General features: G+C 42.7%; 1 protein-coding gene across 1 annotated transcript; it reads right to left on the reverse strand.

Moving 5' to 3' along the window:
• Positions 1-226: 226 nt before the first annotated feature.
• On the reverse strand, positions 227-26069 carry DCK (deoxycytidine kinase). The gene is made up of 7 exons (XM_056551898.1): positions 25841-26069; positions 18925-19040; positions 18503-18696; positions 7879-8026; positions 7219-7334; positions 2256-2355; positions 227-612 (listed from the first exon to the last, which is right to left on the reverse strand). The coding sequence occupies exons 1-7, from the start codon at positions 25953-25955 to the stop codon at positions 586-588; spliced, it is 816 nt and encodes a 271-aa protein (XP_056407873.1). The 5' UTR covers positions 25956-26069; the 3' UTR covers positions 227-585.

Raw genomic sequence — 26069 nt, forward strand, 5'->3', positions numbered from 1 at the left:
TTATGATGATCTTTAAAATCTTCTGATGAATGAGGGGACATTAAATCTGTAATGCAGGTGCACAAAAACATCCATATTATAGCCTTCTAAAGGTGGTCATATACTTAAGATAGCAGTACACCTGTGTAAAATTATATATATATATATATATATATATATATATATATATATATATATATATATATATATATATATATATATATATATATATATATATGGCATCAAATGCATGAAATTCATTGTAAGTGATCTGATGACTAGACACACAATTTACCAACAGCAATATATAAAACAGTAAGTAACAGAACATATAGATAAGCATAGCAATTGTTTAAGTTAAAATATGTACATAGAAATAATCAATAAAAACATGCTGATGACAAGAGGCTAACTACTAAGTGCCAAAACAATCACAATCATAGCGCAAAAGGAAATATCTAAGCTATAAACTACATACATTTTGCCTCACAAAAACCATAGCTAAAAATAAAAAATGCCCCTTATTTCTAACACACAAAACATTTTCATCATTTCATAAAAATAAAAAAAAAAGTCCATGTAAGTGCTGCCAGTATCTTCTTGGTTTTATAATGTACTTAAGAATTCTTCAACCTGTAATGAAATAGAAATTTAATTGAGAACAGCAAAGCCTTCCATTATGGATTGCTACAGAGTTATGCTATTAACCCTTTATCCCCCTCCCCTTCTTTCCTAAATATATACAAACAATTCTGCAGCTTAGGTTAACCCCTTTAGAGAGACAGCCCACTTTGGCCTTAAAGACCTAGCTAATTTTCATTTTTTCCTCCTTGCCATTTGGGTATAGCCCCCACATACTGCTTACGCAGCGTATTTCACTCTGCGCAAAATCTCATACTACAGTGAGAAATATGCTGCGTAACCCCCAATCACCATACACACAGGGCTATCCGCGCAGCAGTCCTGTGTGTGCAGCGCATTTTGGAGGCGAGACTTCACACCGGCATGACTGACGCTTGGCTCCGCCTCAAAAACACAAAGGGCTGCTGCAAGAAAGCACTGTTTGTATGGCGATCTGGGGTTATGCAGTGCATTTCTCGCTGCAGCAGACTTTGCGCAGCGGAAAATATGCTGCATAAGGGGTACATGGGACAGTACGCTTACAAGACATACATTTTTTTCATCCAGTCAGACCCATATGATGGCTTTGTACTTTTAATGATACCTTTCATTTCACCATAAAATATACAGTGAAATAAAAGAAAAATGTATTTGTGAGGGGGAAATCCATAAGTAAAACCACAATTTTGCACCTTTTGTTTTTATGCATCTTATGTTAAAAATTTGATGTTTTCTTTATTCTCTAGGTCATTGCGATTAAAGGATACCAATATATTATATCGTTTTTCTATTGCTGCACTATTTTAGAAAAAAAAAAGTTATAGGGGTCAGAAGATGACAATTTTAAACGTATACATTTTTTTTAACAAAAAATGTACTACGTAGAAACGGAAGCCCCCAAAAGTTACAAAATGGCATTTGTTTTTCAATTTTGTCGCACAATGATTTTTTTTTCCGTTTAGCCGTAGATTTTTGGGTACAATGACTGATGTCATTACAAAGTAGAGTGGGTTACCTTAGACACCGGGGGAGCGAAGGAAGGTATGTATCTTTTTACTGCCGGATCATGTCCTGACTGATGAGGAAAGGCTTCTCTGATCTGCTCAGGTTCTTGGCATTGAATTTTAGTGTGCATCACCTTCAGATCTAAAATGAAGGAAACTAACAATTCCTTCATATTAACTTAACCAGATCTATTAAAGGTGCCAATTATGTAATAGAAAGGTGCCGTATGGGGAAATTTGCTAAAATAGCATCTCTTCAGCCAACAGCAAAATACATGCTTGTTTTGGGCACACACAATATGCTGATTAGGCAACAAGCATTGAGTTATGATAAGGTTAATCTTTTGTCTAGAATGGTACTTATTTTTCTTTGTAGCCAGACAGTTTATAAGAGATTGAAATTCAATTTTTTTTTCACCCAATTTTCAATATATTTTGTGTAGCTTTGTTTTTCAGCTACAGGGAGAAATCATACAAAGTGGTGTTCTGAAGAGATTTGTTTTTTGCCAAAGTGCGCCAAATTGCCAACCCTCCGTGCAATATTATGGCAAATGTTGCATGGAAGAAAAATAAAGGACTTAAAGACAATGATACCTAGGCACGGTTCGCACAAAAGAATCTAAATCTATAATATGTACAGTTCTAACGTACCTTCTCTATAAGGCATTTTTGTTTCTGCTTATTGTCTTTAAAATCTTCATTCACATCAAGTGTCAAAATAGGGACATCTTGTAAATATGCAAAATCCGTCCTGTAAAGAAACAAAGCTTGAGTAATTAACTGTTCCCTAGTTTAACCCCTTAAGGACAGCCCATTTTCACGTTAAGGACCAGAGCGTTTTTTTTGCACATCTGACCACTGTCACATTAAGCATTAATAACTCTGGGATGCTTTACTTTACATTCTGATTCAGATAGTTTTTTTCGTGACATATTCTACTTTATGTTCTAGGTAAATTTTCGACGATACTTGCATCATTTCTTTCAAAAATCCAACATTTTCCGTGCATGCTGGGGGTTGTAGTTATGGAGGCACACTGGTTGTGAAACATTGAGTTAGGTAACAAACTCAATGTTTTGCATCCAGGGCATGCTGGGACTTGTAGTTATGCAACAGCTGGAGGTATATTACTACAACTCCCAGCATGCCCCTTGGCTCTCCGTGCATGCTGGGGGTTGTTATGCAACAGTTGGAGGCACACTGGCTGCAAAACAGTTTGTTACATAACTCAGTGGTATCCAAATTGTTCTCCTCCAGTTGTTGCATAACCTCCAGATGTTGCAAAACTTCCACTCCAAGCATGCCGGGAGCTGTAGTTTGGCAATATCTGAAGGGCCAGATGTTACAGAACTACAACTCCTAGCATGCCTGGACTGTCTGGGCATTCTGAGAGTTGTAGTTTTGCAACATCTGCAAGGGCTGTCAGCAGCCAGGGACCCGTCGGTAAAGGCGGGCATCCCTCCCCCTATTAAAAAGTAAAACCTAAATTTTTCAAATTTTACCCCCAAAAAAGCGTTAAAAAAAAAAAAAAAAAATGAATACACATATTTGGTATCGCCGCGTGCGTAAAAGTCTGAACTATTAAAATATATTGTTAATTATCCCGCACGGTGAACGGCGTAAACGTTAAAAAAAAATTAAAAAGTCCAAAATTGCTGCTTTTTGTCATTTTATTCCCAAAAAATTTATAAAAAATTAAAAACCTAAGCAAAAGTGTTACTGATAAAAACTACAGATCATGGCGCAAAAAAATAAGCCCTCATACAGCCCCATATACGGAAAAATAAGAAAGTTATAGGTGGTCAAAATAGGGCAATTTCAAACATACAAATTTTGTTAAAATGGTTTGAGATTTTTTTTTTCAGCGGTACAGTTATAGCAAAGTATATAATCATGGGTATCATTTTGATCGTATTGACCCACAAAATAAAGAAAACAACTCACTTTTACCGGAAAGCGTACAGCATGAAAACAAAACCTTCCAAAATTTGCCAAATTGCGGTTTTCTTTTCAATTTTCCCACAAATAATATTTGTTTAGTTGTGCCATACATTTTATGGTAAAATAAGTGATGTAATTTCAAAGTAAAATTGGGGACGCAAAAAACAAGCCCTAATATGGGTCTGTGGATGGAAATATAAGAGAGTTATGATTTTTAAAAGGAGAGGAGTAAAAAACAAAAATGCGAAAATAAAATTGGTCTGGTCCTTAAGGCCAAAATGGGCCTGGTCCTTAAGGGGTTAATCCTATATGGAAGAATTTTTTTTTTTTTTTTTTTTTATAAAAACCATCAAATAGCTATACAGTAGGGTAAAAAAGTATTTAGTCAGCCACCAACTGTGGCCTGTAATTTTCATTATAGGTATGCCTCAACTATGAGAGACATAATGAGAAAAAAAATCACATTGTCTGATTTTTAAAGAATTAGCAAATTATGGTGGAAAATAAGTATTTGGTCAATAACAAAAGTCCATCTCAATACATATATATATATATCCTTTGTTGGCAATGACAAAGGTCAAACGTTTTCTGTAAGTCTTCACAAGGTTTTCACACACTGTTGCTGGTATTTTGGCTCTTTCCTCCATGCAGATCTCCTCTAGAGCAGTGATGTTTTGGGGCTGTCACTGGGCAACACGGACTTTCAACTCCCTCCAAAGGTTTTCTATGGGGTTGAGATCTGGAGATTGGCTAGGCCACTCCAGGACCTTGAAATGCTTCTTAGGAAGCCACTCCTTCGTTGCCTGGGCAGTGTGTTTGGGATCATTGTCATGCTGAAAGACCCACCCACGTTTTATCTTCAATGCCCTTGCTGATGGAAGGTTTTCACTCAATCTCACGATACATGTCCCCATTCATTCTTTCCTTTACACGGATCAGTCGTCCTGGTCCCTTAGCAGAAAAACAGCCCCAAAGCATGATGTTTCCACCCCCATGCTGTACAGTAGGTATGATGTTCTTTGGATGCAACTCATCATTCGTTTTCATCCAAACACGACGAGTTGGGTTTTAACCTTAAAGTTCTACTTTGGTTGCATCTGACATTCTCCCAATACTCTTCTGGATCATCCAAATGCTCTCTAGCAAACTTCAGACGCGCCCGGACACGTACTGGCTTAAACAGGGGGATACGTCTGGCACTGCACGATTTGAGTCCCTGGTGGCGTAGTGTGTTAGTGATGGTTGCCTTTGTTACTTTGGTCCCAACTCTCTGCAGGTCATTCACTAGCCCTACACCCCCCCCCCTAATGTGGTTCTGGGATTTTTGCTCACCGTTCTTATGATCATTTTGACACCTAAAATTTTTAGCCTAAAGTCTATGTGCGTGTTACACGCCGATACAACCCCAGGAAAGGCAGGGGGAGAGAGGCCGTCGCTGCCCGATTCTCTCCCCCTGCCTTTCCTGGGGTCTAGAGCCCTGCTGCCGGCCCTTCTCTCCCCCTGGCCATCGGCGCCGCTGCCCGTTCTGTCCCCCTGACTATCGGTACCGGCGCCCCATTGCCGGCACCGATAGCCAGGGGGAGAGAAGCGGCGCCGACAGCCAGGGGGAGAGAAGGGGCAGCGGCACCCATTGCCGGCGCCGCTGCCCCGTTGCCTCCCCCCATCCCCGGCGGCATAATTACCTGGGTCGGGTCCGCGCTGCTGCAGGCCCCCGGCGTGCGTCCCCTTCGTCGTTGCTATGCGCTGCGCGGCGCATGACGTCAGTGCGCCGCGCATAGCAACGACGAAGGGGACGCACGCCGGAGGCCTGCAGCAGCGCGGACTCGACCCAGGTAATTATGCCACCGGGGATGGGGGGAGGCAATGGGTGCCGCTGCCCCTTCTCTCCCCCTGGCTGTCGGCGCCGCTTCTCTCCCCCTGGCTATCGGTGCCGGCAATGGGGCGCCGGTACCGATAGTCAGGGGGACAGAACGGGCAGCGGCGCCGATAGCCAAGGGGAGAGAAGGGCCGGCAGCAGGGCTCTAGACCCCAGGAAAGGCAGGGGGAGAGAAGAGGGCAGCGACAGCCTCTCTCCCCTGCCTTTCCGAGAGGTGTATCGGGGTATACACGCGCACACACGCACCCTCATTTTACCATGGATATTTGGGTAAAAAACTTTTTTTACCCAAATATCCTTGGTAAAATGAGGGTGCGTGTTATAGGCCGGTGCATGGTATACCCCGATAAATACGGTAGTTATAGGTCTGTGAGAGACAGAAATGTTGCTTGTTTGTAGGTGTCCACAATAATTTGCAAATAAATTCTTTAAAAAGCAGACAATGTAATTTTAAGGATTTTTTTCTTGTTATGTCTCATGGTTGAGGTATACATATGATGAAAATTTCAGGCCTCGCTCATCATTCAAAATGTGAGAACTTGCACAATTGGTGGCTGATTAAATACTTTTTTGCCCCACTGTATATGAACACATAAGGCCTTCTGTTTCCAGGCTGAGGCTAGGTTCACACCACGTTTTTGCAATACAGTTCCCGTATCAGGTTTTTGATTTAAAAAATAAATAAATAAATAAAAAAAAAGGATCAAAACCTGACTAAACCGTATCAAAACGAGTGTACACATTTTAATCCGCATATGGTTGAAAACCGTATATGGTTTGAAAAATGTTGTCCGGTTGCATCCGTTTTTTTAAGAAAAAAACGTATATGTTTTTAACTTTTCATTCCATTATGAATAAAGTTTCACTTTGATTGAAATTCCAAGAAAAAAACTGTGCAAAGTCAAAAACCGTATGTTGAAAACCGGTTTTGGGTTAGGGAAGATAACTAACAAAACCATACAGGGTGCAGAACGGACACAACCTGATGCATCTTTTGGCATACGGTTTTCAATGGAGAGTCAATGCATACGGTCTTAAATACGGTCTGTACGGTTTTCAAATTGTTATACGGGAACTGTATTGCAAAAAAGTGGTGTGAACCCAGCCTGAAAGCATCTTTTGGAAATTTGAATAGTGGAATCTTTTATATATTTCAAATTCCATAGGTTATCTGGTTATAAAAAAACATATCTCCTGTCCAAAGGATAGGGAATAAGAGTCTGATCATGGGAACAGGGCCATCTATCACCGCTAAGTGGTCTGGCCCCCATTTTTAAGACATACTAGTCTAAACAGAGACAGACAACTCAATCAAAAGTGAATGAGCAGGCTGTCACTGCTGAGACCAGTTATTCTTACCAGGTGGGGGCTAGAGCGTTCCCATCATTAGACACCCTTCACATGATCACAAACTACAAAACATACTGTGAAGTCTAATCCTGTAACGGTTTTAGGGTGCATTCACAAGTGGTATAAAATAAGACCTTTAAAAAGGGTATTTCAGTATTTTCCCTTCAGGCTTTGAGCTCATGATGCAAAGTTAAAATACTGTGTTATATGCTTCTATTACCTCTGTGCGCCACTTAGTCCTGTTTTCATGCACAGAACCCACAACCGGTAGATAAGTAAATAGTGATTCACTAAAGGCCCTACCATCTACATCCTACTTTTTTGCATGAAATTCCCCCCAAAAAACAACTATGCCAGATGTGAATATAGCCTTAAAAACACTAATTCAATTATATGTTGCTACATTGTAAAGATGTTAATCACTAGATAAGTGAATAAGCAGCTAACCTCATGTTTCTGTGATGGAGCCAGCTCTCATGCTTATAATGCAGTTTCTCCAGATATTCCATAGGAATCCCTTGCTCCTCTTCTCTTCCACGTGAATAAATTCTATTTAGGCATTTCTTAATTGAAAAAAAAAAAAAAAAAAAAAGAAATGGAAAACAAAATAAACGAGATATGAGAATCAGGACTGTGCCAAATCCACATTTTCTTCTTCTTGTATAAAGGTACTGTTTTTATTTGATGTTTTTTTTTTTGCCTTAACAGAATAACAGGACAGAACCATAATGCAGGCTGCTTCGTTCTCTTTCTCTGTGTTTCCCAACCTGTGGATTTCCAGCTGTTGATAAACTAAAGCACCATCATGCTCTGAGAGCTCAAGACTTTCAGGGCAGGATAGGACTTGTAGTTCCTCAACAGCTGGAATGCCACAGGTTGGAGAACACAGCACCAGCATAACTGAAAGGGTTTAAGGGGATATTTTATTTTTATATGTGCAGCACCCAGACAATTTCAGCTCAGTTTCCCCTACAGCACAATGGTAAAGATTCTGAACTGGTGGGACGCCAGACAGGCAAAACTTGTTTTACACAAAAAATTAAGCACTAATCCTGATTGAACCCAGCCTAGGCATAAACATGACTGAAATGAATAGTACGTATGTACCTCAGGTGTTGCACGGAGATAGATCATACCGTCAAGCTCAAGATCAGCCCCAAACTGAGAATTCATCCATTCATGCCAATCTTGGTAAACTGTCCATTCTGTTTCATTCATACACTCAGCTTCATACAAATTGGAAGCAAAAATGTATCTGAAAGAAGAGGAAATGGTGGTTACTACAAGTATAAAACATTGGGAACTTAAAGCATAACTGTTTCAGGAATTTCTGAATGGGAGAAGCACTTTTGCCTATTAAGATACTTGGGGAGTTTTATCAAAACCTGTGCAGAGAAAGTGTTGACCAGTTGCCCATAGCAACCAATCACATTGCTTTTATTTTTAAAAAGGCCTCTAAAATTTTTTTAAGGAGCAATCTGTTGCTATGGGCAATTGGCCAACATTTCCTCTGCACAGGTTTTGACAAAATCTCCCCAACTGTATATTACAAAAGTTTCTTACATTTACTTGTGCTGTTGATCTATGGTACACATCCATATACTGTGAATATGCATTGTAGAGGTGAAATCTAATTAAAAGCTGGTAAATTCTTTTTCCCCGAGCCATGACAGCACCACCTGAGAGATGGACTCTGCCCCTAGGAACAAGAAACCTTAGAAGAAGAAGAATCCTCCTCTCAAGCCTAAGAGACCAGAAGAGCCTTCTTATATCCGTAGATAGACATAAACAATTAAAGGGATGTTCTTTTCTTTTTAATTTATTTTCTGTCAGACCACAGTGCCCTCTGCTGACAACTCCGATGTCAGGAACTGTCCAAGGCAGCATAGGTTTGCTATGGGGATTTGCTCCTGCTCTAGACAGTTCCTGACATGGACAGCAGAGCGCACTGTGGTCAGACAAAGGAAAGTTCAAAAAGAAAAGAACTTCCTCTGTAGTATACAGCAGCTGATAAGTATTAGAAGGATTAAATTAAAGTCAATTACAAATCTGCTTAACTTTATGGCACCAGTTGATAAAAACAAGCAATGTTTTGAGCGGTGTACCCCTTTAACCCCTTAACGACCAAGGATGTAAACGTACATCCTGGTGCGGCGGTACTTCGCCCACCAGAACGTACATTTACATCCTGTACATGACCGCGAGCAGAGTGATGATCAGGTCATGTGCGGCAGGTCCCGGCTGCTGATAGCGATCGCGCAGATGTCTGCCATTAACCCCTCAGATGCCGAGCTCAATACAGATCACGGCATCTGCGGCAGCGCGGCTACATTTTATGCTGATCTGATCACCTACGGCCGTAGGGATCAGATCAGCTAACATGGCAGGCGGAGGTTCCCTCACCTGCCTCCTTCATCTGCTCTGGTTTGAGATCGAGCAGACCAGAGCAGAAGATAGCCAATAACACTGATCAGTGCTATGCCCTATGCATAGCAATGAACAGTATAAGCAAATCATGATTGCTATAAATAGACCCCCCATGGGATCATAAAGTGTTAAAAAAACAAACACATTTTTAAACATATTTGGTATTGCCGTGTGCGTAAATGTCAGAACTTTTAAAATATAATGTTAATGATCCTGTACGGCGAATGGCGTGAATGTAAAAATGTATAGAAGTTTTATTTGGTATCAATAAAAAAAAAAAAGTACAGATCATGGTGCAAAAAATTAGCTATCATACTGCCACTTATACGGAACAATTCAAGTAATAGGTCGTCAAAATACTACGTACTAACTTGGTTAAAAAGTTTGCAATTTTTTTTTATTTTTTTTTTATAAGAGCAACAACAATAATAGAAAAGTATATACAGTCATGGCCGTAAATGTTGGCACCACTCAAATTTTTCTACAAAATGAACTATTTCTCAAAGAAAAGATTGCAGTAACACAAGTTTTGCTATACACCTGTTTATTCCCCTTTGAACTAAACAAAAAAGGGAGGGAAAAAAAAGCAAATTGGACATAATGTCACACAAAACTCCAAAAATGGGCTGGACAAAATTAATGGCACCCTTTCAAAATTGTGGAAAAATAAAGATCGTTTCAAGCATGTGATTCTCCTTTAAACTCACTGGGCCAAGTAACTGGTGTGGGCAATATAAAAAAAATCACACCCGAAAGCAGATAAAAAGGAGAGAAGTTCACTTAGTCTTTTCATTGTGTGTCTGTGTGTGCCACACTAAGCATGGACAACAGAAAGAGAAGAAGAGAACTGTCTGAGGACTTGAGGACCAACATTGTGGAAAAATATAAACAATTTCAAGGTTACAAGTCCATCTCCAGAGATCTAGATTTGCCTTTGTCCACAGTGCGCAACATTATCAAGAAGTTTGCAACCCATGGCACTGTAGCTAATCTCCCTCGGCGTGGACGGTAGAGAAAAATTGATGAAAGGTGTCAACGCAGGATAGTCCGGATGGTGATAAGCAGCCCCAAACAAGTTCCAAAGATATTCAAGCTGTCCTGCAGGTTCACGGAGCATCAGTGTCAGCGCAAACTATCCGTTGACATTTAAATGAAATGAAACCCTATGGCAAGATACAAGAACACAGTACCTACAGTGAAATATGGTGGAGGTTCCATGATGTTCAGCTGTCTCTGGCACAGGGTGCCTTGAATGTGTGCAAGGCATCATGAAATCTGAGGATTACCAACAAAACGCACCGCACAGCCCAGTGTCAGAAAGCTGGGTTTGCGTCTGAGATCTTGGGTCTTTCAGCAGAACAATGACCCCAAACATACGTCAAAAAGCACCCAGAAAATGGATGGCAACGAAGCGCTGGAGAGTTGTGAAGTGGCCAGCAAAGAGTCCAGATCTAAACCCCATTGAACACCTGTGGAGAGATCTTAAAATTTCTGTTGGGAAAAGGCGCCCTTCCAATAAGAGACCTGGAGCAGTTTGCAAAGATAGAGTGGTCCAACATTACGGCTGAGAGGTATAAGAAGCTTATTGATGGTTATAGGAAGCCACTGATTTCAGTTTTTTTCCAAAGGGTGTGCAACCAAATATTATAGTCAAGGGTACCAATAATTTTGTCCAGACCATTTTTGGAGTTTTGTGCGACATTATGTCAAATTTGCTTATTTGGTTTAGTTCCAATACACACAAAGGGAATAAACATGTGAATAACAAAACATGTGTTACTGCAATCCTTTTCTGTGAGAAATACTTCATTTTGTAGAAAACTTTCAAGGGTGCAAACATTTACAGCCATGACTAGTCATGGGTATCATTTTAATCATATTGACCAACAGAAGAACACATCCTTTTTACCGTAAATTGTACGGCGTGAAAATGAAACCAACCAAAATTAGCAAAATTGCGGTTTTCTTTTTTATTTCCCCACACAGTATTTTTTGGTTGTGTCATACATTTTATGGTAAAGTGAGTGATGTCATTACAAAGGACAACAAGTCTCGCAAAAAACAAGCCCTCATACTAGTCTGTGGATGAACATATAAAAGTTACGAAAAAGGAGGCAGAAAAAACGGAAATGCAAAAATAAAATTGGCCTGGTCCTTAACCCCTTGGGAACGGAGCCCATTATGACCCTAAGGACGGGAGCATTTTTTGCAAATCTGACCACCGTCACTTTAAACATTAATAACTCTGGGATGCTTTTACCTATAAATTTGATTCCGAGATAGTTTTTTCGAGACATATTCTACTTTATGGTAGTGGTAAATTTTTGTCGATTTCTTGGTGAAAAATTCCAAAATTTGAAAATGTTGCATTTTTTCTAACTTTGAAGCTCTCTGCTTGTAAGGAAAATAGACATTCCAAATTAATTATATATTGATTCACAAACACAATATGTCTACTTTATATTTGCATCATAAAGTTGACGTTTTTACTTTTGGAAGACATCAGAGGGCTTCAAAGTTCAGCAGCAATTTTCCAATTTTTCACAAAATTTTCAAAATCGGAATTTTTCAGGGACCAGTTCAGTTTTGAAGTGGATTTGAAGGGCCTTCATATTAGAAATACCCCACAAATGACCCCATTATAAAGACTGCACCCCTCAAAACCCCTTTAGGTGTTTCACAGGAATAGCAGCAAAGTGAAAGAAAATTCAAAATCTTCATTTTTTACACTGGCATGTTCTTGTAGACCCAGTTTTTGAATTTTTACAAGTGGTAATAGGATAAAAAGCCTCCCCAAAATGTGTAGCCCAATTTCTCTCGAGTAAGGAAATACCTCATAGGTGTATGTCAAGTGTTCGGCGAGCGCAGTAGAGGGCTCAGAAGGGAAGGAGCAACAATGGGATTTTGGAGAGTGAATTTTGCTGAAATGGTTTTTGGGGGGCATGTCACATTTAGGAAGCCCCTATGGTGCCAGAACAGCAGAAAACCCAATAAAAATGGCATACAATTTTGGAAACTACACCCCTTAAGGCACGTAACAAGGGGTCCAGTGAGCCTTAACACCACACAGGTGTTTGATGACTTTTAGTTAAAATCGGATGTGTAAATGAAAAAAAAAAGTGCATTTTTTTCCCCCAAATTTACCATTTTTACAAAGGGTTATGGGAGAGAATGCCCCCCAAAATTTGTAACCCCATCTCTTCTGAGTATGGAAATACCCCATGTTAGGACGTAAAATGCTCTGCGGGCGAACTACAATGCTCAGAAGAGGAGGAGCGCCATTGAGCTTTTGGAAAGAGGATTCGTTTGGAATGATAGTCAGGGGCCATGTGCGTTTACAAACCCCCTCTGTGGTGCCAGAACAGTGGACCCCCCCACATGTGACCCATTTTGGAAGCTACACCCCTCACAGAATTTAATAAGGTGTGCAGTGAGTGTTTACACCCCACTGGCGTTTGACAGATCTTTTGAACAGTGGACTGTGCAAATGAAAAATGTAATTTTTCATTTTCACGAACCACTGTTCCAAAAATCTGTCAGACACCTGTGGGGCGTAAATGCTCACTGCACCCCTTAATACACTACATGAGGGGTGTACTTTCCAAAATAGGGTCACATGTGGGGGGGGGGGGGGGGGGGGGGAGTACATTGTTCTGGCGCTATGGGTGCTTTGTAAACGCATGTGGCCTTCAATTCCGGACACATTTTCTCTTCAAAATCCCAATGGCGCTCCTCTTCTGAGCATTGTAGTGCGCCCGCCGAGCACTTTACATCCACATATGGGGCATGTTCTTACTCAGAAGAAATGGGGTTACAAATTTTGGGGGGCTTTTTTCCTATTTTCCCTTGTGAAAATGAAAAATTTAGGGTAACACCAGCATTCTAGTGAAAACATTTTTTTTGTTCATTTTCCCATCCAAATTTAATGAAAATTCGTCAAACACCTGTGGGGTATTAAGGCTCACTATACCCCTTGTTAAGTTCTGTAGGGGTGGTAGTTTCCAAAACGGGGTCACATGTGGGTATTCATGTTTTTGCGTTTATGTCAGAACCACTGTAAAATCAGCTACCCCTGCGCAAATCACCAAAAGTACATGGTGCGCTCTCACTCCTGAGCCTTGTTGTGTGCCCGCAGAGCATTTTACGCCTACATATGGGGTATTTCCGTACTCAGGAGAAATTGCGTTACTAATTTTGGGGGGCTTTTTTCCCTTTTACTGGTTGTGAAAATAAAAAGTATGGGGCAACACCAGCATGTTAGTGTAAACATTTTTTTTTTTTTACTCTAACAGGCTGGTGTAGCCCCCAACTTTTCCTTTTGATAAGGGGTAAAAGGAGAAAAAGCCCCCCCAAAATTTGTAGTGCAATTTCTCTCGATTACGTTAATACCCCATATGTGTCCCTAAACTGTTTCCTTGAAATACGACAGGGCCCCAAAATGAGAGAGCGCAATACGTTTTTCATTTTTATTGGGGGGACTGTGTAAGGGGGTGTTTATGTAGTGTTTTACCCTTTATTTTGTGTTAGTGTACTTTTTAGGGTACATTCGCACTGGCATGTTACGGTGAGTTTCCGGCTAGGAGTTTGAGCTGCGGCGAAAAATTTGCCGCAGACCAAACTTGAAGCAGGAAACTTACTGTAAACCTGCCCGTGTGAATGTACCCTGTACATTCACATGGGGGGGACAAACCTCCAGCTGTTTCAAAACCACAACTCCCAGCATGTACTGACAGACCGTGCATGCTGGGAGTTGTACTTTTGCATCAGCTGGAGGCACACTGGTTGGAAAACCTTCAGTTAGGTTCTGTTGCCTAACTCAGAATTTTCCAACCAGTGTGCCTTCAGCTGTTGCAAAACTACAACTTCCAGCATGTAATCGCCGAAGGGCATGCTGGGAGATGTAGTTATGCAACAGCTGGAGGTTACACAACTACAACTCCCAGCATGCTGTTTGCTGTCCGAGCATGCTGGGATTTGCAGTTTTGCAACATCTGGAGGGCTACAGATTATAGACCACTGCCCAGTGATCTCCAAACTGTGACCCTCCAGATGCTGCAAAACTACAAATCCCAGCATGCCCAGACAGCAAACAGCTGTTTGAGCATGCTAGGAGTTGTAGTTTTGCAAGATCTGGAGGGATACAGTTTAGAGACCACTGTATAGTGGTCCCAAACTGCAGCCCTCCAGCTGTTGCAAAATGACATATTCCAACATGCCCAAACAGCTGTCTGGGCAAGCTGGGAGTTGTAGTTTTGCAACATCTGGAGGTATACAGTCTCAGACTGTAGCCCTCCAGATGTTGCTAGGCAACTTACCGGCTTCCGTCGGATCCAGGGAACTGTCCTCTTCTGCCGCACGACGTCGCCGCCCGCCAATCTCCGTCACCGCCCGCCGATCACCGTCGCACGCAGCCTCCAGAGGGGTAGGTGGACCTTCGGCGTTCGGTCCCCTTTGTTTCCCCATTCTGCCCCGCCTATTGTGGGTGGGCAGGACAGGGAAAACAAAGTAAACCCCTCCGCCCCCAATCTGCTATTGGTGGTCGCGTCTAGACCACCAATAGCAGGGATAGGAGGGGTGGCACCCGTGCCACCTCACTCCTATGCCTACAGGGGGATCGTAGTTGTCTTAGACAACCGCGATCCCCCTTCTATTCCGGGTCACCATAGACCCGTAATGACCTGGAATCGGCGCAAATCGCAAGTGTGAATTCACTTGCGCTTTGCGCCGATCGCCGACATGGGGGGGGTCTAATGACCCCCCTGGGCATTTGCACGGGGTGCCTGCTGGTAGATATCAGCAGTCACCCCGGTCTGGTCCCGCCCGGCGGGGACCGAAATTCCCACGGGCGTATGGCGAGTAAATAACAGCTTCCCTCATCGCCATGACAGCACCACCTGAAAGAATATCAAAGATACAAACTAGGGTGGGTGTTAGGATCTATTTCTCCCTGTGATCAGTCAACTCCAGCTGTATTGATTAGCAGACAGATTTAATGCACATGTATCAATCCAGGTGAATGTTCTCTCACAAGCAGAGAAACCGCTCCGCAGAAGAAAATCATACCCCAAAACAGATTACAGCCCCTTTATATGGCAACACTCAAGTGTGAGCTTATTGGCTAAGGAAACTGCGGTGGATAATAGTGTATAACTTTATTACCAATCACAGGGTTCCTTTACACTTTCTTCCTAAACCTCATTATATAAATAAATTATATATATATATATATATATATATATATATATATATATATATATATATATATATACACACACATACATACATACATACACATACACACACATACACACACATACATAGATATCAAAATATAGTTTTACCAACAGTGGGATAACAGATTGCAATACTTTGCGACCAAAAGCAAGAAAAGAGAAACTACCCACATCCATCCTATGGTGACAAAAAAAAGTATGTGGTGAAAGACCAGGTAGCTGCCCTGCAGATCTCTCCTCTCAGCTCAGGACGAGGCCACTGAACTAGTAGAGTGGGCTATAAGACCAAGACCTAAAGCTGAATAACCTAAAGAAATGGCTTGTCTAATCCATCTAGCTAAGGTATTACTACTTGCCTTAGTTCCGTTATTTTTTTTCTTGCAAACTGAATAAACAGAACCGAAGATTTTCTGAAATGTTTTGTCCTCTCTAGATGCTTAAGAACACATCTAACATTTAGAGAATTAAAAGCTCTTTCTTGGTCATTTGATGGCCTGTCACAAAAATAGGGTAGTACGATATTTTGCAATACATCAGAAGTAGAAACTGCCTTAGGTAGATATACTGGATCTGGGAAAAATAGAATTCTATCCTCAAATATTAGTGTATGGTTCTATGTTACAAAGAGCAGACAAATCCCCTACCCTTATAGCTGAGGTGACTGCCACAAGTAGTGTTGTCTTAAAAGGGGTACTCCGGTGGAAAACTTTTTTTTTTTTTTTTTTTTTTTAAATCAACTGGTGACAGAAGGAAACGGATATGTAAATTACTTCTATTAAAAAATCTGAATCCTTCCAGTACTTATTAGCTGCTGAATACTACAGAGAAAATTTTCTTTTTGGAACACACAGCTCTCTGCCGACATCATGAGCACAGAGCTCTCTGCTGACATCTCTGCTATGGGGATTTTCTCCTACTCTGTACAGTTCTTAAAATGGACAAACATATGCTGCTCTGGACAATTCCTCAAATGGACAGAGATGTCAGCAGAGAGCACTGTGCTCAAAAAAGAAAATGTACTATGTAGTATTCAGCAGCTAATAAGTACTGGAAGGATTAAGATTTTTTAATAGAAGTAATTTACAAATCTGTTTAACTTTCTGGCACCAGTTGATTTAAAAAAAAAATAAAATAAAAAAATAAAAAATAAAAAGTTCTATTTGTGGGGTACCCCAAAGATGACATATCTATCTGAAAATCTGGGGGTCCAGTCTCCATTCCCCATGATGCAGTTCGTGGCGACTGAGGAAGTCTGGTCTTATATTTAAGGATCCTTTTAAATGTACTGCAGATAAGGAAAGAAGATTGATTTCTGATTTTTTGAGTGCAAATATGCATTAGGGATTAGCCTTTTTGCAGTTCCCTGTCTGTTTATGACATACTGTGGTGGAATTGCCCGAGAATCTCTTTACATTTTTCTCTTTTGAGCCTGGACCACAAAGTGATGTACAGCTAGATTTTTTTCTTGGGATTCACAAAGTTTAAGTCTCCCATATGTGCCCCCCATTGGGTCTTCTGTGATCCAGTCTAGACCTTTTGACAGATTTTCTTCTATTACCGCCCACATAAGTGAATCCCATGTTTCCTGAGATAGACAATTTTCTGTCCAGATCTTTTACTAAACCGCCCCAACAAGACAGAAAACTTGCTTGAAGAGTCCTTGAATGAAAATAGGCCCAGGGTACTGCCTGGATTGCTGCCATAAAAAGACCCAGAAGACATTCCTTTTCTTATAGAAATGGAGTGAAGACTGAGTACTTCCTTTACTAAAGTTTTAATTTTCATTATTTTTTCTCTGAATCTAGAAGAACTCCTAGAAAAAGTTTTTTCCTTGCTGGGACCAGGGACGATTTTGCCCAATTTACCATCCATCCTAACTTATTCAGGATATTTAGGGTGTGGGCAAGAAAAGATTTTACATCTTCTGTTTGACCTAACAAGAGGAAATCGTCCAAATAAGGGACAAAAGTTCCTCTTCCCTCCCTTATATGAGCGTCCATTTCGGACATTATTTTTGTAAATACCCTTGGTGGTATTGCTATGCCAAAAGGCAGGGCCCTGAACTGAAGGGATACCAGTTTGAAATCTATGGGAATAGCTATCCTTAGGTATTTTGGATATTCTTGATGGATAGGCACGTGTAAGTATGCGTCCTTTAGGTCTAATAAAATGCTGGTACCGTAGACGGGGTCTTTGCTGAACCTCAGTCGAGTCCCATCTGGGTTCCTCCTTGGATGAACTCAAGGTGATCAGAAGTTCCCTTCTCCACTTGCCAACTTGAATAGCTGGCTATGCTCCCACAAGGAGGCATCTGTGTGCAAAGGCTGCCTAACTACCATCAGGCTGCCCTTTGTACCATGCCCCAGTGTCTGATGTCAGATCCGGGGTCCTGCTCACATGGCCGACCTGACATCACTTCCGCCCACCGGCCTCCCGACCCTGCGTCACCTCTATCTCCCTCACACAGATACCGCAACCAGGCGTGCGTAGGAACAGGAAGACTATCAGCTGTTCCTCCTCTGCTTGCTTCCACCCTAACGCATGACCACCGGCAACCAGTGCCCCCACCTAAGAGGAGGTAACCAGAGCAAGCATGTGGAGCCAGACTTCACCCTCACCCAACCAGGGAGGTACGTAGGGGGAAGAGATACCCCGAGACTACAGGGATTTAACAAGCTTTCCCTCAGCTTCTTCCATCCACCTGAGACAGGGACTCCTGCTCAGTCAGGCTTCCAGGGACAGGAAACACACTGAGGCTGGAGAGGAGGGCCCTTCTTTTTATCCTCAGGTTTCCTGTCCCTAGGGGCGGAGTCCCTCTCTCAGGTGGTGCTGTCATGGGAATGGGGAAATCCACAACAGAATGTTAGGCTTCAGGTTTGAAGACCCACAGAATGCCTACATTTTACATACATTTTTTCTGTTTGGATGAAATTCTGAAAACACCATCCATATGTTTTGTACTGTAAGTTGGTATGCATTTTCATGAGAAAATCCTTATAATAAGCCTAGTAAACATTTTTGTATACTGATCATAGACAACATTTAAGCAGCAAAGGGTACAGTAGCATTACCTATCACTGTAGACAGAACGTTCAAAAAAAAGCACAGGTTTTTCGGCTTCTATCAGCTTCCCTCCAAATGCCTTCAACTGAGCTCGAATACGGCTGAGACAAGCATATGATTGAAAGGTGAAGGACCAGCGATCAGGCTTTTCATACATCATCTGGAGAAGATTGCCGCCACTTTTCTGTGATGTGGTTAGTTCCTATTTGTGTACAAAAAATGTACATGTAAGGGGAAAAAAAATCTTTTGGATTCTAGAATGATACATTGTAGAAGACTATCATAGATAAATCTTCATATATCTGTCCGAACCTAATTGTCAGACGAGGAAGGGTCAAGGCAACCGATGAGAATCCGTACCCCTCTATATGTACATCTGCTCGAAAAGAACAGATACTACACTTGATCTTAGCTTTTACACATACTGTACCTCAAATTCATCTTGACTACTTTGAACATTGCACCATCTTGCAATAGGTTCAGGAACAACTTCCCAGTCCTTGTTGCATTTCTTGAGGAGATCGACAAATGTAGATTTGCCAGCAGCTGTTATGGACACAAAAAGGACATCATGAGCACCTTAAAAACTACCTGTAACCAAATAAACTGTTCTCAACTACCTCAGGCTATGTTCCCTAACTTCTCAACACCCCACCTGCCCTTAAAAACAATTTCAGAGCTTTGAAAAGCTGTGTATCATGCCTTTCATCTTGCTCACATAGTACAATCTCCCAGCAGGAGAAAGTGGGAGTTTCCCAGCAGGCATGACATCACTGAGGCCTGCTGGGGGACAACTTCCGCCTTCACATTGCTGCAGCATTGTGATGAATAGAAGACCTCAGGCTCTGTGCATGTTTCAGTCTGTGTTGCTATAGGTAAGGCTCTCATGCAGCTTTCATTCTGTGTTGCTCTTTGTGAGAATCTGTGGAGCTTTCACATTCAATAAAGTTCTGTGCAGAAAATCACTACCCGAGTTCGGACTCCTGCCAGGCCTGGAGGAGACCGAACTTACTGTATTAATTGTGGCAGGGAACCGAACCACCTAGTGCAGGGATGTGGAAATCCTATCGACCGACGCCCGGGACAAGTAGTTTCGGGGGCCGGGCAGGTGAATTTTTTTTATAGATTTAGCCCTGTATCGGGCTAGCAGGGACAGACCGACTTCCCCCTTATTTATCTTTAATGCCAGTGTGAGGCGAGATTTCCGAACCATTTCACCTCACATTGGCCCCCAGCTGATTTCAGTAGCCGGGGGCCGCTGCTCAGAGCCCCCCCAGCCGGTGAGGGTATCTCACCTCACCACCCTCCGCTCTCCGAAGTTCGCCGAAGCTAGAGCGGGGAGGAGCAAGGGCAGAGCCCGAGGACGGTCTGCAGGAGATGACTAAGCCATGCCCCTCATCCCCCTCCCGGAGTATGGAGAGCACAGCTCTGAATACAAGAAGACAGGGGGAGAATGAGGACGTACACAGCCCCTCCCCTGCTCTGTCTACACAGGACCTCATTCATCACGGAGAGGTTTCAAGTTTTCACGGGGGAAAACACAGAACGGGGGGAGGAGAGCGGACGTGTGTGAGGAGACATATTGAACTGTAATGCACAGGCTTGGGATTTCACCACACAAGGGCATGTATGTATGTATGTGTATGTAATGTATGATTAGGGGGGTGTATCAGCGGCAGGTGTATGTATGATGTGTGCATATGTATGGTGTATGTGTCATGTGTATATATGATGTGTGTATGTTGTCTGTATGATGTGTCTATGTGTGTATGTAATGTATGATATAGGGGGCAGCAGCCCGGTGTATGTATGATGTGTCTATGTGTGATGCGTGTATGTAATTATGATATAGGGGGCAGCAGCCCGGTGTATGTATGATGTGTGTATGTAATGTATGATGTGGGGGGGGGGGCGCAGCAGGTGTATGTATGATGTGTCTATGTATTATGTATTTATGTAATGTATGATATAGGGGCAGTGGCCGGTGTATGTATATGTGTATATATGATATGTGTATGCATGCATGTTTTTTACAGCGGCGGACTGACAAGTGCTGCCGCCAGTTGTGCTATCTAATTTTTTTTATTTATTTTTAGTGGTCTCTGTCCACCCGCACTAAATTGCACCCACAGAATCCCACCCCCTTCATACTCTCCCGCCGACCAAGAGCCCCACAGATGCACGCAAACACGCTCGAACCAAAACTACAACTTCCAGCATGTTGCACCATAACCTAAACTGTAGAACTATAAAGTGTAACATGCTGAGAGTTGTAGTTTTGGTTCGGGTCAGCTGCAGAGCCATAGGCTGCATCAGGGCATGCTGGGTGTTGTATTCCCTGACACAGCCTATGGCTCTGCAGCTGACACAAACCAAAACTACAACTCCCAGCATGTTACACAATAACCTTAACTGTACTACTATACAGTGCAACATGCTGCAACACCCACACAACCATAGGCTGTTGGTTGCTTGGAGTTGGTTATCAACTAACTAAATGCAACATAATGACACATAAATTAGAGTAAATAAAATGCAACACACAAACTGGAAAAGCAGAACCCCCCCCCCCCCCCAGTAACACAGCGCTGTTCAGTATTTTCCAATCAAAAGACTCTATATATAAGTCCCTATGAAGACTAAAATAGTGATTAAAATATTTTAAAAAGTGCGTAAATATGTGAATAAGCCCCTTTCCTAAAAAAAGTTCTGATAATAAATGGTTCCGATAAAAACTACAGATCACGGCACATAAGATTACCCACATACATCCCCGTATATGGAAAAATTAGAGTTATAAGGGTCAGATGGGGGGGGATGCAATTTTCTGGGCTTGCCTCGGGTGTAAAAGGAGCTAGCTACAGCTCTCCCGCCGCTAATAGCCTGGCATGCTGCGATCACCATGGCCGCTATTAAACCATTAGATCACCACTGTCTAAGTTGACAGCAGTGTCTAAAGGGATCTTATAACCATCCCTGGTGGTTTAGTGGGGTGGATCGTACTATTTTGGTTGAAATTATTTCATCTACCAGGACAAGTGGATTTTCTTGAGGGACAAGTAGATTGTGTTCCGCTTTAGTCCCTTGGACAAGTCTTTTTTTTAAATTTCCACACCCCTGTAGTGGCGTTTTTTTCTATGACATTTTAAACATATTTATGTTGATAATTTTAAAAGCAAATGAATGGGAAAATGTCTGCTAGTTACACAAGGAACACTATTAAAAGTTTTATTTGGTGACAGGTACTCTTCAAGGGTAGGGTGACACCTGCCGTATTTTGCTGTGTATTTTCCTACCCAATAAAGTCAATGAGTAGCAAAATCAGCTGCAGAAGATACACAGTAGGAAACATGCAGCAAAATACAGCACATGTGACCCTATCCTAAGGGTAGGGTCACACACTGTATTCTCCTATGAGCAGACACACACAGGGCTTCCCCGCAGCAGCCCTCTGTGTGAAGTGCAGTTTGGAGGTTGTGCTTTACAGTCACGTTGACAAGCTGCGTATACGCTACACGTGACCCTACTCTAAAACACACGTTATAGTACATGATACAATTAAATATACACCTGTTTGAATGACATGTCTCTCCCTATCCCCAAACAGGGACAGATATGTCAATTAAGCCTAGCTGGGCAGACAGAGCAACCCAGTAGACACTTCTCTGAGCTTACTTAGCACCTATTAAAATGAGTGGTTTAGAACAAAACATAATTTGGTGTCAGAATCAGGGCACCTGTCACTACATAATACAACCAGTGGTTAGGACTAAGTTCCCTTTAATAAACTGTCAGATGTGCTAAATGTAGTCAGAAGGAAGACATCTGCCTCCTGTGTGACTGGAAGTCTGTCTGCCCGGCTGCACTTGCTAAGTTCATGCGGCAGGTGACTTTGGGGGTGTATGTAATCTTTTTGCACACTATTAGATTGTGGGTGAACAATAGCACTGATAAACTTACAGAGAGTCACAAGTAAATCCTTCAGTACAACACTGCTTCCCATGACTGTCTTAGGCCCTTATTTTAAGTCTATTAGGCTTATTCTCATGGCCGCTTAAAATGTGTGTATTTAAAAAACATGTGCTGCTTTAAAGGACAACTGTAGTGCAAGACATTTATATATTGCTGTGCCCGGGCTGCAAAAATAAACTTTAACACAGCTTCCTATGTGCCCCCTTCGGACCAGTACTGGCCTCACGGTCCAGCAGTGCCAACCTCATTCAACTTCCTGGGGACGGAGACGTCACAGAGCCGTTGGCCTATCACCGGCCACAGCGATGTCTGGCCAGTGATACGCCGACGGCTGTGACGTCTCCGTCCCCAGGAAGTTGAATGAGGTTCGCACCGCTGGACCGTGAGGCCAGTACCGGACCGACGGGGGCACATAGGATGATGTGTTAAAGTTTATTTTTGCAGCCCGCGCACAGCAATATATAAAGGTCTTGCACTACAGTTCTTTAATTCATTTTGTGAAGTCTATAAAGAACAATTAAAGCGTAACTGAAGCACTGGGTTGGCCCTTTTCTGATTGGTAGGACCCGTGCACAAAACTCACTGGGTGTGAAGCATGTATCCAAGCCAAACTTTGCAGACCAGGCAGGAGAGCAGCGCTTGAGATACGCTTTCAAATGCTTATGCATCCTTTGCATTTTTCAAAGTATGGTTCAGTTTCCTGCCTAGTGATGTACAGAAACAATTATTGCATTCTGTTGCCATCTGGCTCGTAATATCTCCACATTACATGTGTGTGAAAGAGGTTTATGGCATAATGCACATGGGGATAGATCACAGAAAACTAACAGACCAGAACTGTCCAGCCTCCTGCATCACCTCACATTTCATATGAAGACAAACACAAGTTTTTTGTTTTCGTCAGGATTCACTAGGAATTGGAAAAAAAACCTGTAGCATGTTCCATCAAAGTATGTATTATGGAAGTCTCCCCTAGAAATACTGCTTAGGCCCCTTTCACAATATAAAGTTGTTCCGTCAAAAGACCTGTTATAAATTTCAGCTACAAAAGCCTTAAAAACGGATGTTAAACGGCCGTTACAAAGTCCTATTCAAGTCTATGGGATTTTTTGATTATCATCAGTTATGACCCGTTATAGCCCGTCATGAATAACGGACTTTATTTGTGATGGAAGGAAAAACGGCAAATGCACAAATTTTTCTTCTGTCACAAGAAACGGGTAAATTAGCGGCCGTTATTTTTAACATTGGCAAATGGATGAGCCTTTATGTCTTCCGTTTGTACCTGGTTTATAATATCCGTTATTACTTCTGAGCATGCTCAGAAGAGGTAACATCAACAGACTCGTGCAGTGCTGAGGGACGACTACTACTACTCCCATCATGAAACAGACTTGTTTCCATGATGGGAATAGTAATTTCCCGGCTGCGGGAGTCTGCCGATGGCTGGGGAGGCTACATTAGTGTTTGTACTACAAACCCCCATCATGGAATCACTCTGTTCCATGATGATGGTTGTAGTACAGGGGCTGAGGGAATGATCACACCGGGTCTCACTTCTGAGACCCGATGCACTTAGAAGTTATTAACTTCTTAAGGATCCAGGGCTTACCTGTACGCCCCGAGTCCGCTCCCGTTCTAACGCGGGGCCACATCGTGGCCACAATGCATAGCGGCTAATAGCGCGCAGCACTGATTGTGGTGCCGCGCACTAGTAACCCTTTAGATCGCCGTATCTAAAGCGAAAGTAAACTGCTGCCCGTTAGCTCAGGGGGCTGTATGGGACCACCACGGTGAAATCGCAGCATCCCGAACAGCTGTAGGACATGAGGAGGATCCCCTTACCTGCTTCCTGGTGTCCGATCGCCGAATGACTGCTCTGTGCCTGAGATCCAGGCATGAGCAGTCAAGCGGCAGAATCACCGATCAATGGCTTCCTATGAGAAGCCATTGATCAATGTAAAAGATCAGTGTGTGCAGTGTTATAGCCTCCTATGGGAACTATAACATTGCAAAAAAAAAAAAAAAAGTGTAAAAAAAAAAACGGCTTCTTGACAGTAGGCAAGTTAAAAGTTTATTTTCTTTCTCTTTTGCAGCCCGGGCATAGGAATACAGCGTACAGCAGTGGTCTCAAACCTGCGGACCTCCAGCTGTTGCAAAACTACAACTCCCAGCATGCACGGACAGTGTTGGCTGTCCGGGCATGCTGGGAATTGTAGTTTTGCAACATCTGGAGGTCCGCAGGTAGGAGACCACTGCCGTACAGTATAGAGTTCCAGCGCCGGTGTCGGCCCGCAACAAAGAGGAGGGCAGAGCTTGACATGTGTGTGAGTAGTATCCCGCTGGGCTGATAATTAATTGGGGGGGGAGCAGAACAGCGCAGGCAGGTCACGTATAATTAGTTCCCCGATGTGGGGACAGTACAGCGCTGGGCTGATAATTCATTCCCAAGGGGGAGGGGCCCAACCGGTATTGCGGTATGGGCTAAAATTCATATCGTGCAGCCCAAAAATGTCGGTATTCGGTATGAACCCGTATACCGCCCAGCCCTATTAGAATGTCGGCAAAAATGTATCTGTATTACTTGTGTATAAAACTAGCTTAATCCCTGGGGTACGTTTACATTAGGGATCTACCGATATTGATTTTTTAGAGCCGATACAGATAACCCATGAACTTTCAAGCTGATAACTTATACAGATATTCTGTGCATTATATGGGCACATGACCGGGGGGGGGGGGGGGGGGGGGGGGGTCATGTGCCCCCACATATAATGCCCTTCATATATATATATAAAATACCCCCTTGTCCTGTGACCCCCATATATAATGCCCCATGTCCTGTGTTCCTCACATATAATGCCCCCCTGACATGTGCCCCATAAGCCATCCACGGCTCTCACTCCCACCGCAAGAATGGAGCAGCATGTGCCTAGTGCGCACGCCTTGTTTTGCCGCGTGGAGCAGCGCTAGACGCATTATCGGCAGATTAGATGCCGATAACTTTCAAAATCGTGCATATCGGCCAATAATATTGGCTAATCCGATAATCGGTCAATCCCTAGTTTATATGAACATTTTTTCAGCGGATTTTGTTACCTATTGTAAATCAGTAATTCTTCCATCGTGATCCCATGTGCTGTCAATAGCCTATTGTTCAGAGCGGGACAGCTGCTCTTCAGTGAGGCGGGAAGATGGCTACACGGGGAGACTCCGCCCGAATGTATAACCGCACACAGACCCCGCCAGGTAATCCCGGTGTATACAGGAGCCAAGCGGCAATGCCATTATACACCACAGAGATCACAGCGAGGACAAACAGGACACTTACTCACACAAGCAGCAGGTGCACCTTTCCCAGTCACAGTTCTTACCAATATTCCCCTCTATAGAGATCCGCTTTACTTTGCTTCTCTTGCCCGGGGAAGAAGTGTCAGAGGAGGGTGATGGCGGGAGGTCGGAGCAGCTTCTCTTCGGTGGGGTGGCCATGGCAGAGGACACACGACAAGGACTAGAGGCTGCGACTTCTAGGTCTCCCGCTCGTTCTCTCTTCGAGTTTTGGCACTTACAAAAGGTGGGCGGAGCCTAGGCATCATCGGACCT

The sequence above is a fragment of the Hyla sarda genome, chromosome 1 (assembly GCF_029499605.1).
Source record: "Hyla sarda isolate aHylSar1 chromosome 1, aHylSar1.hap1, whole genome shotgun sequence".
NCBI lineage: Eukaryota > Metazoa > Chordata > Amphibia > Anura > Hylidae > Hyla > Hyla sarda.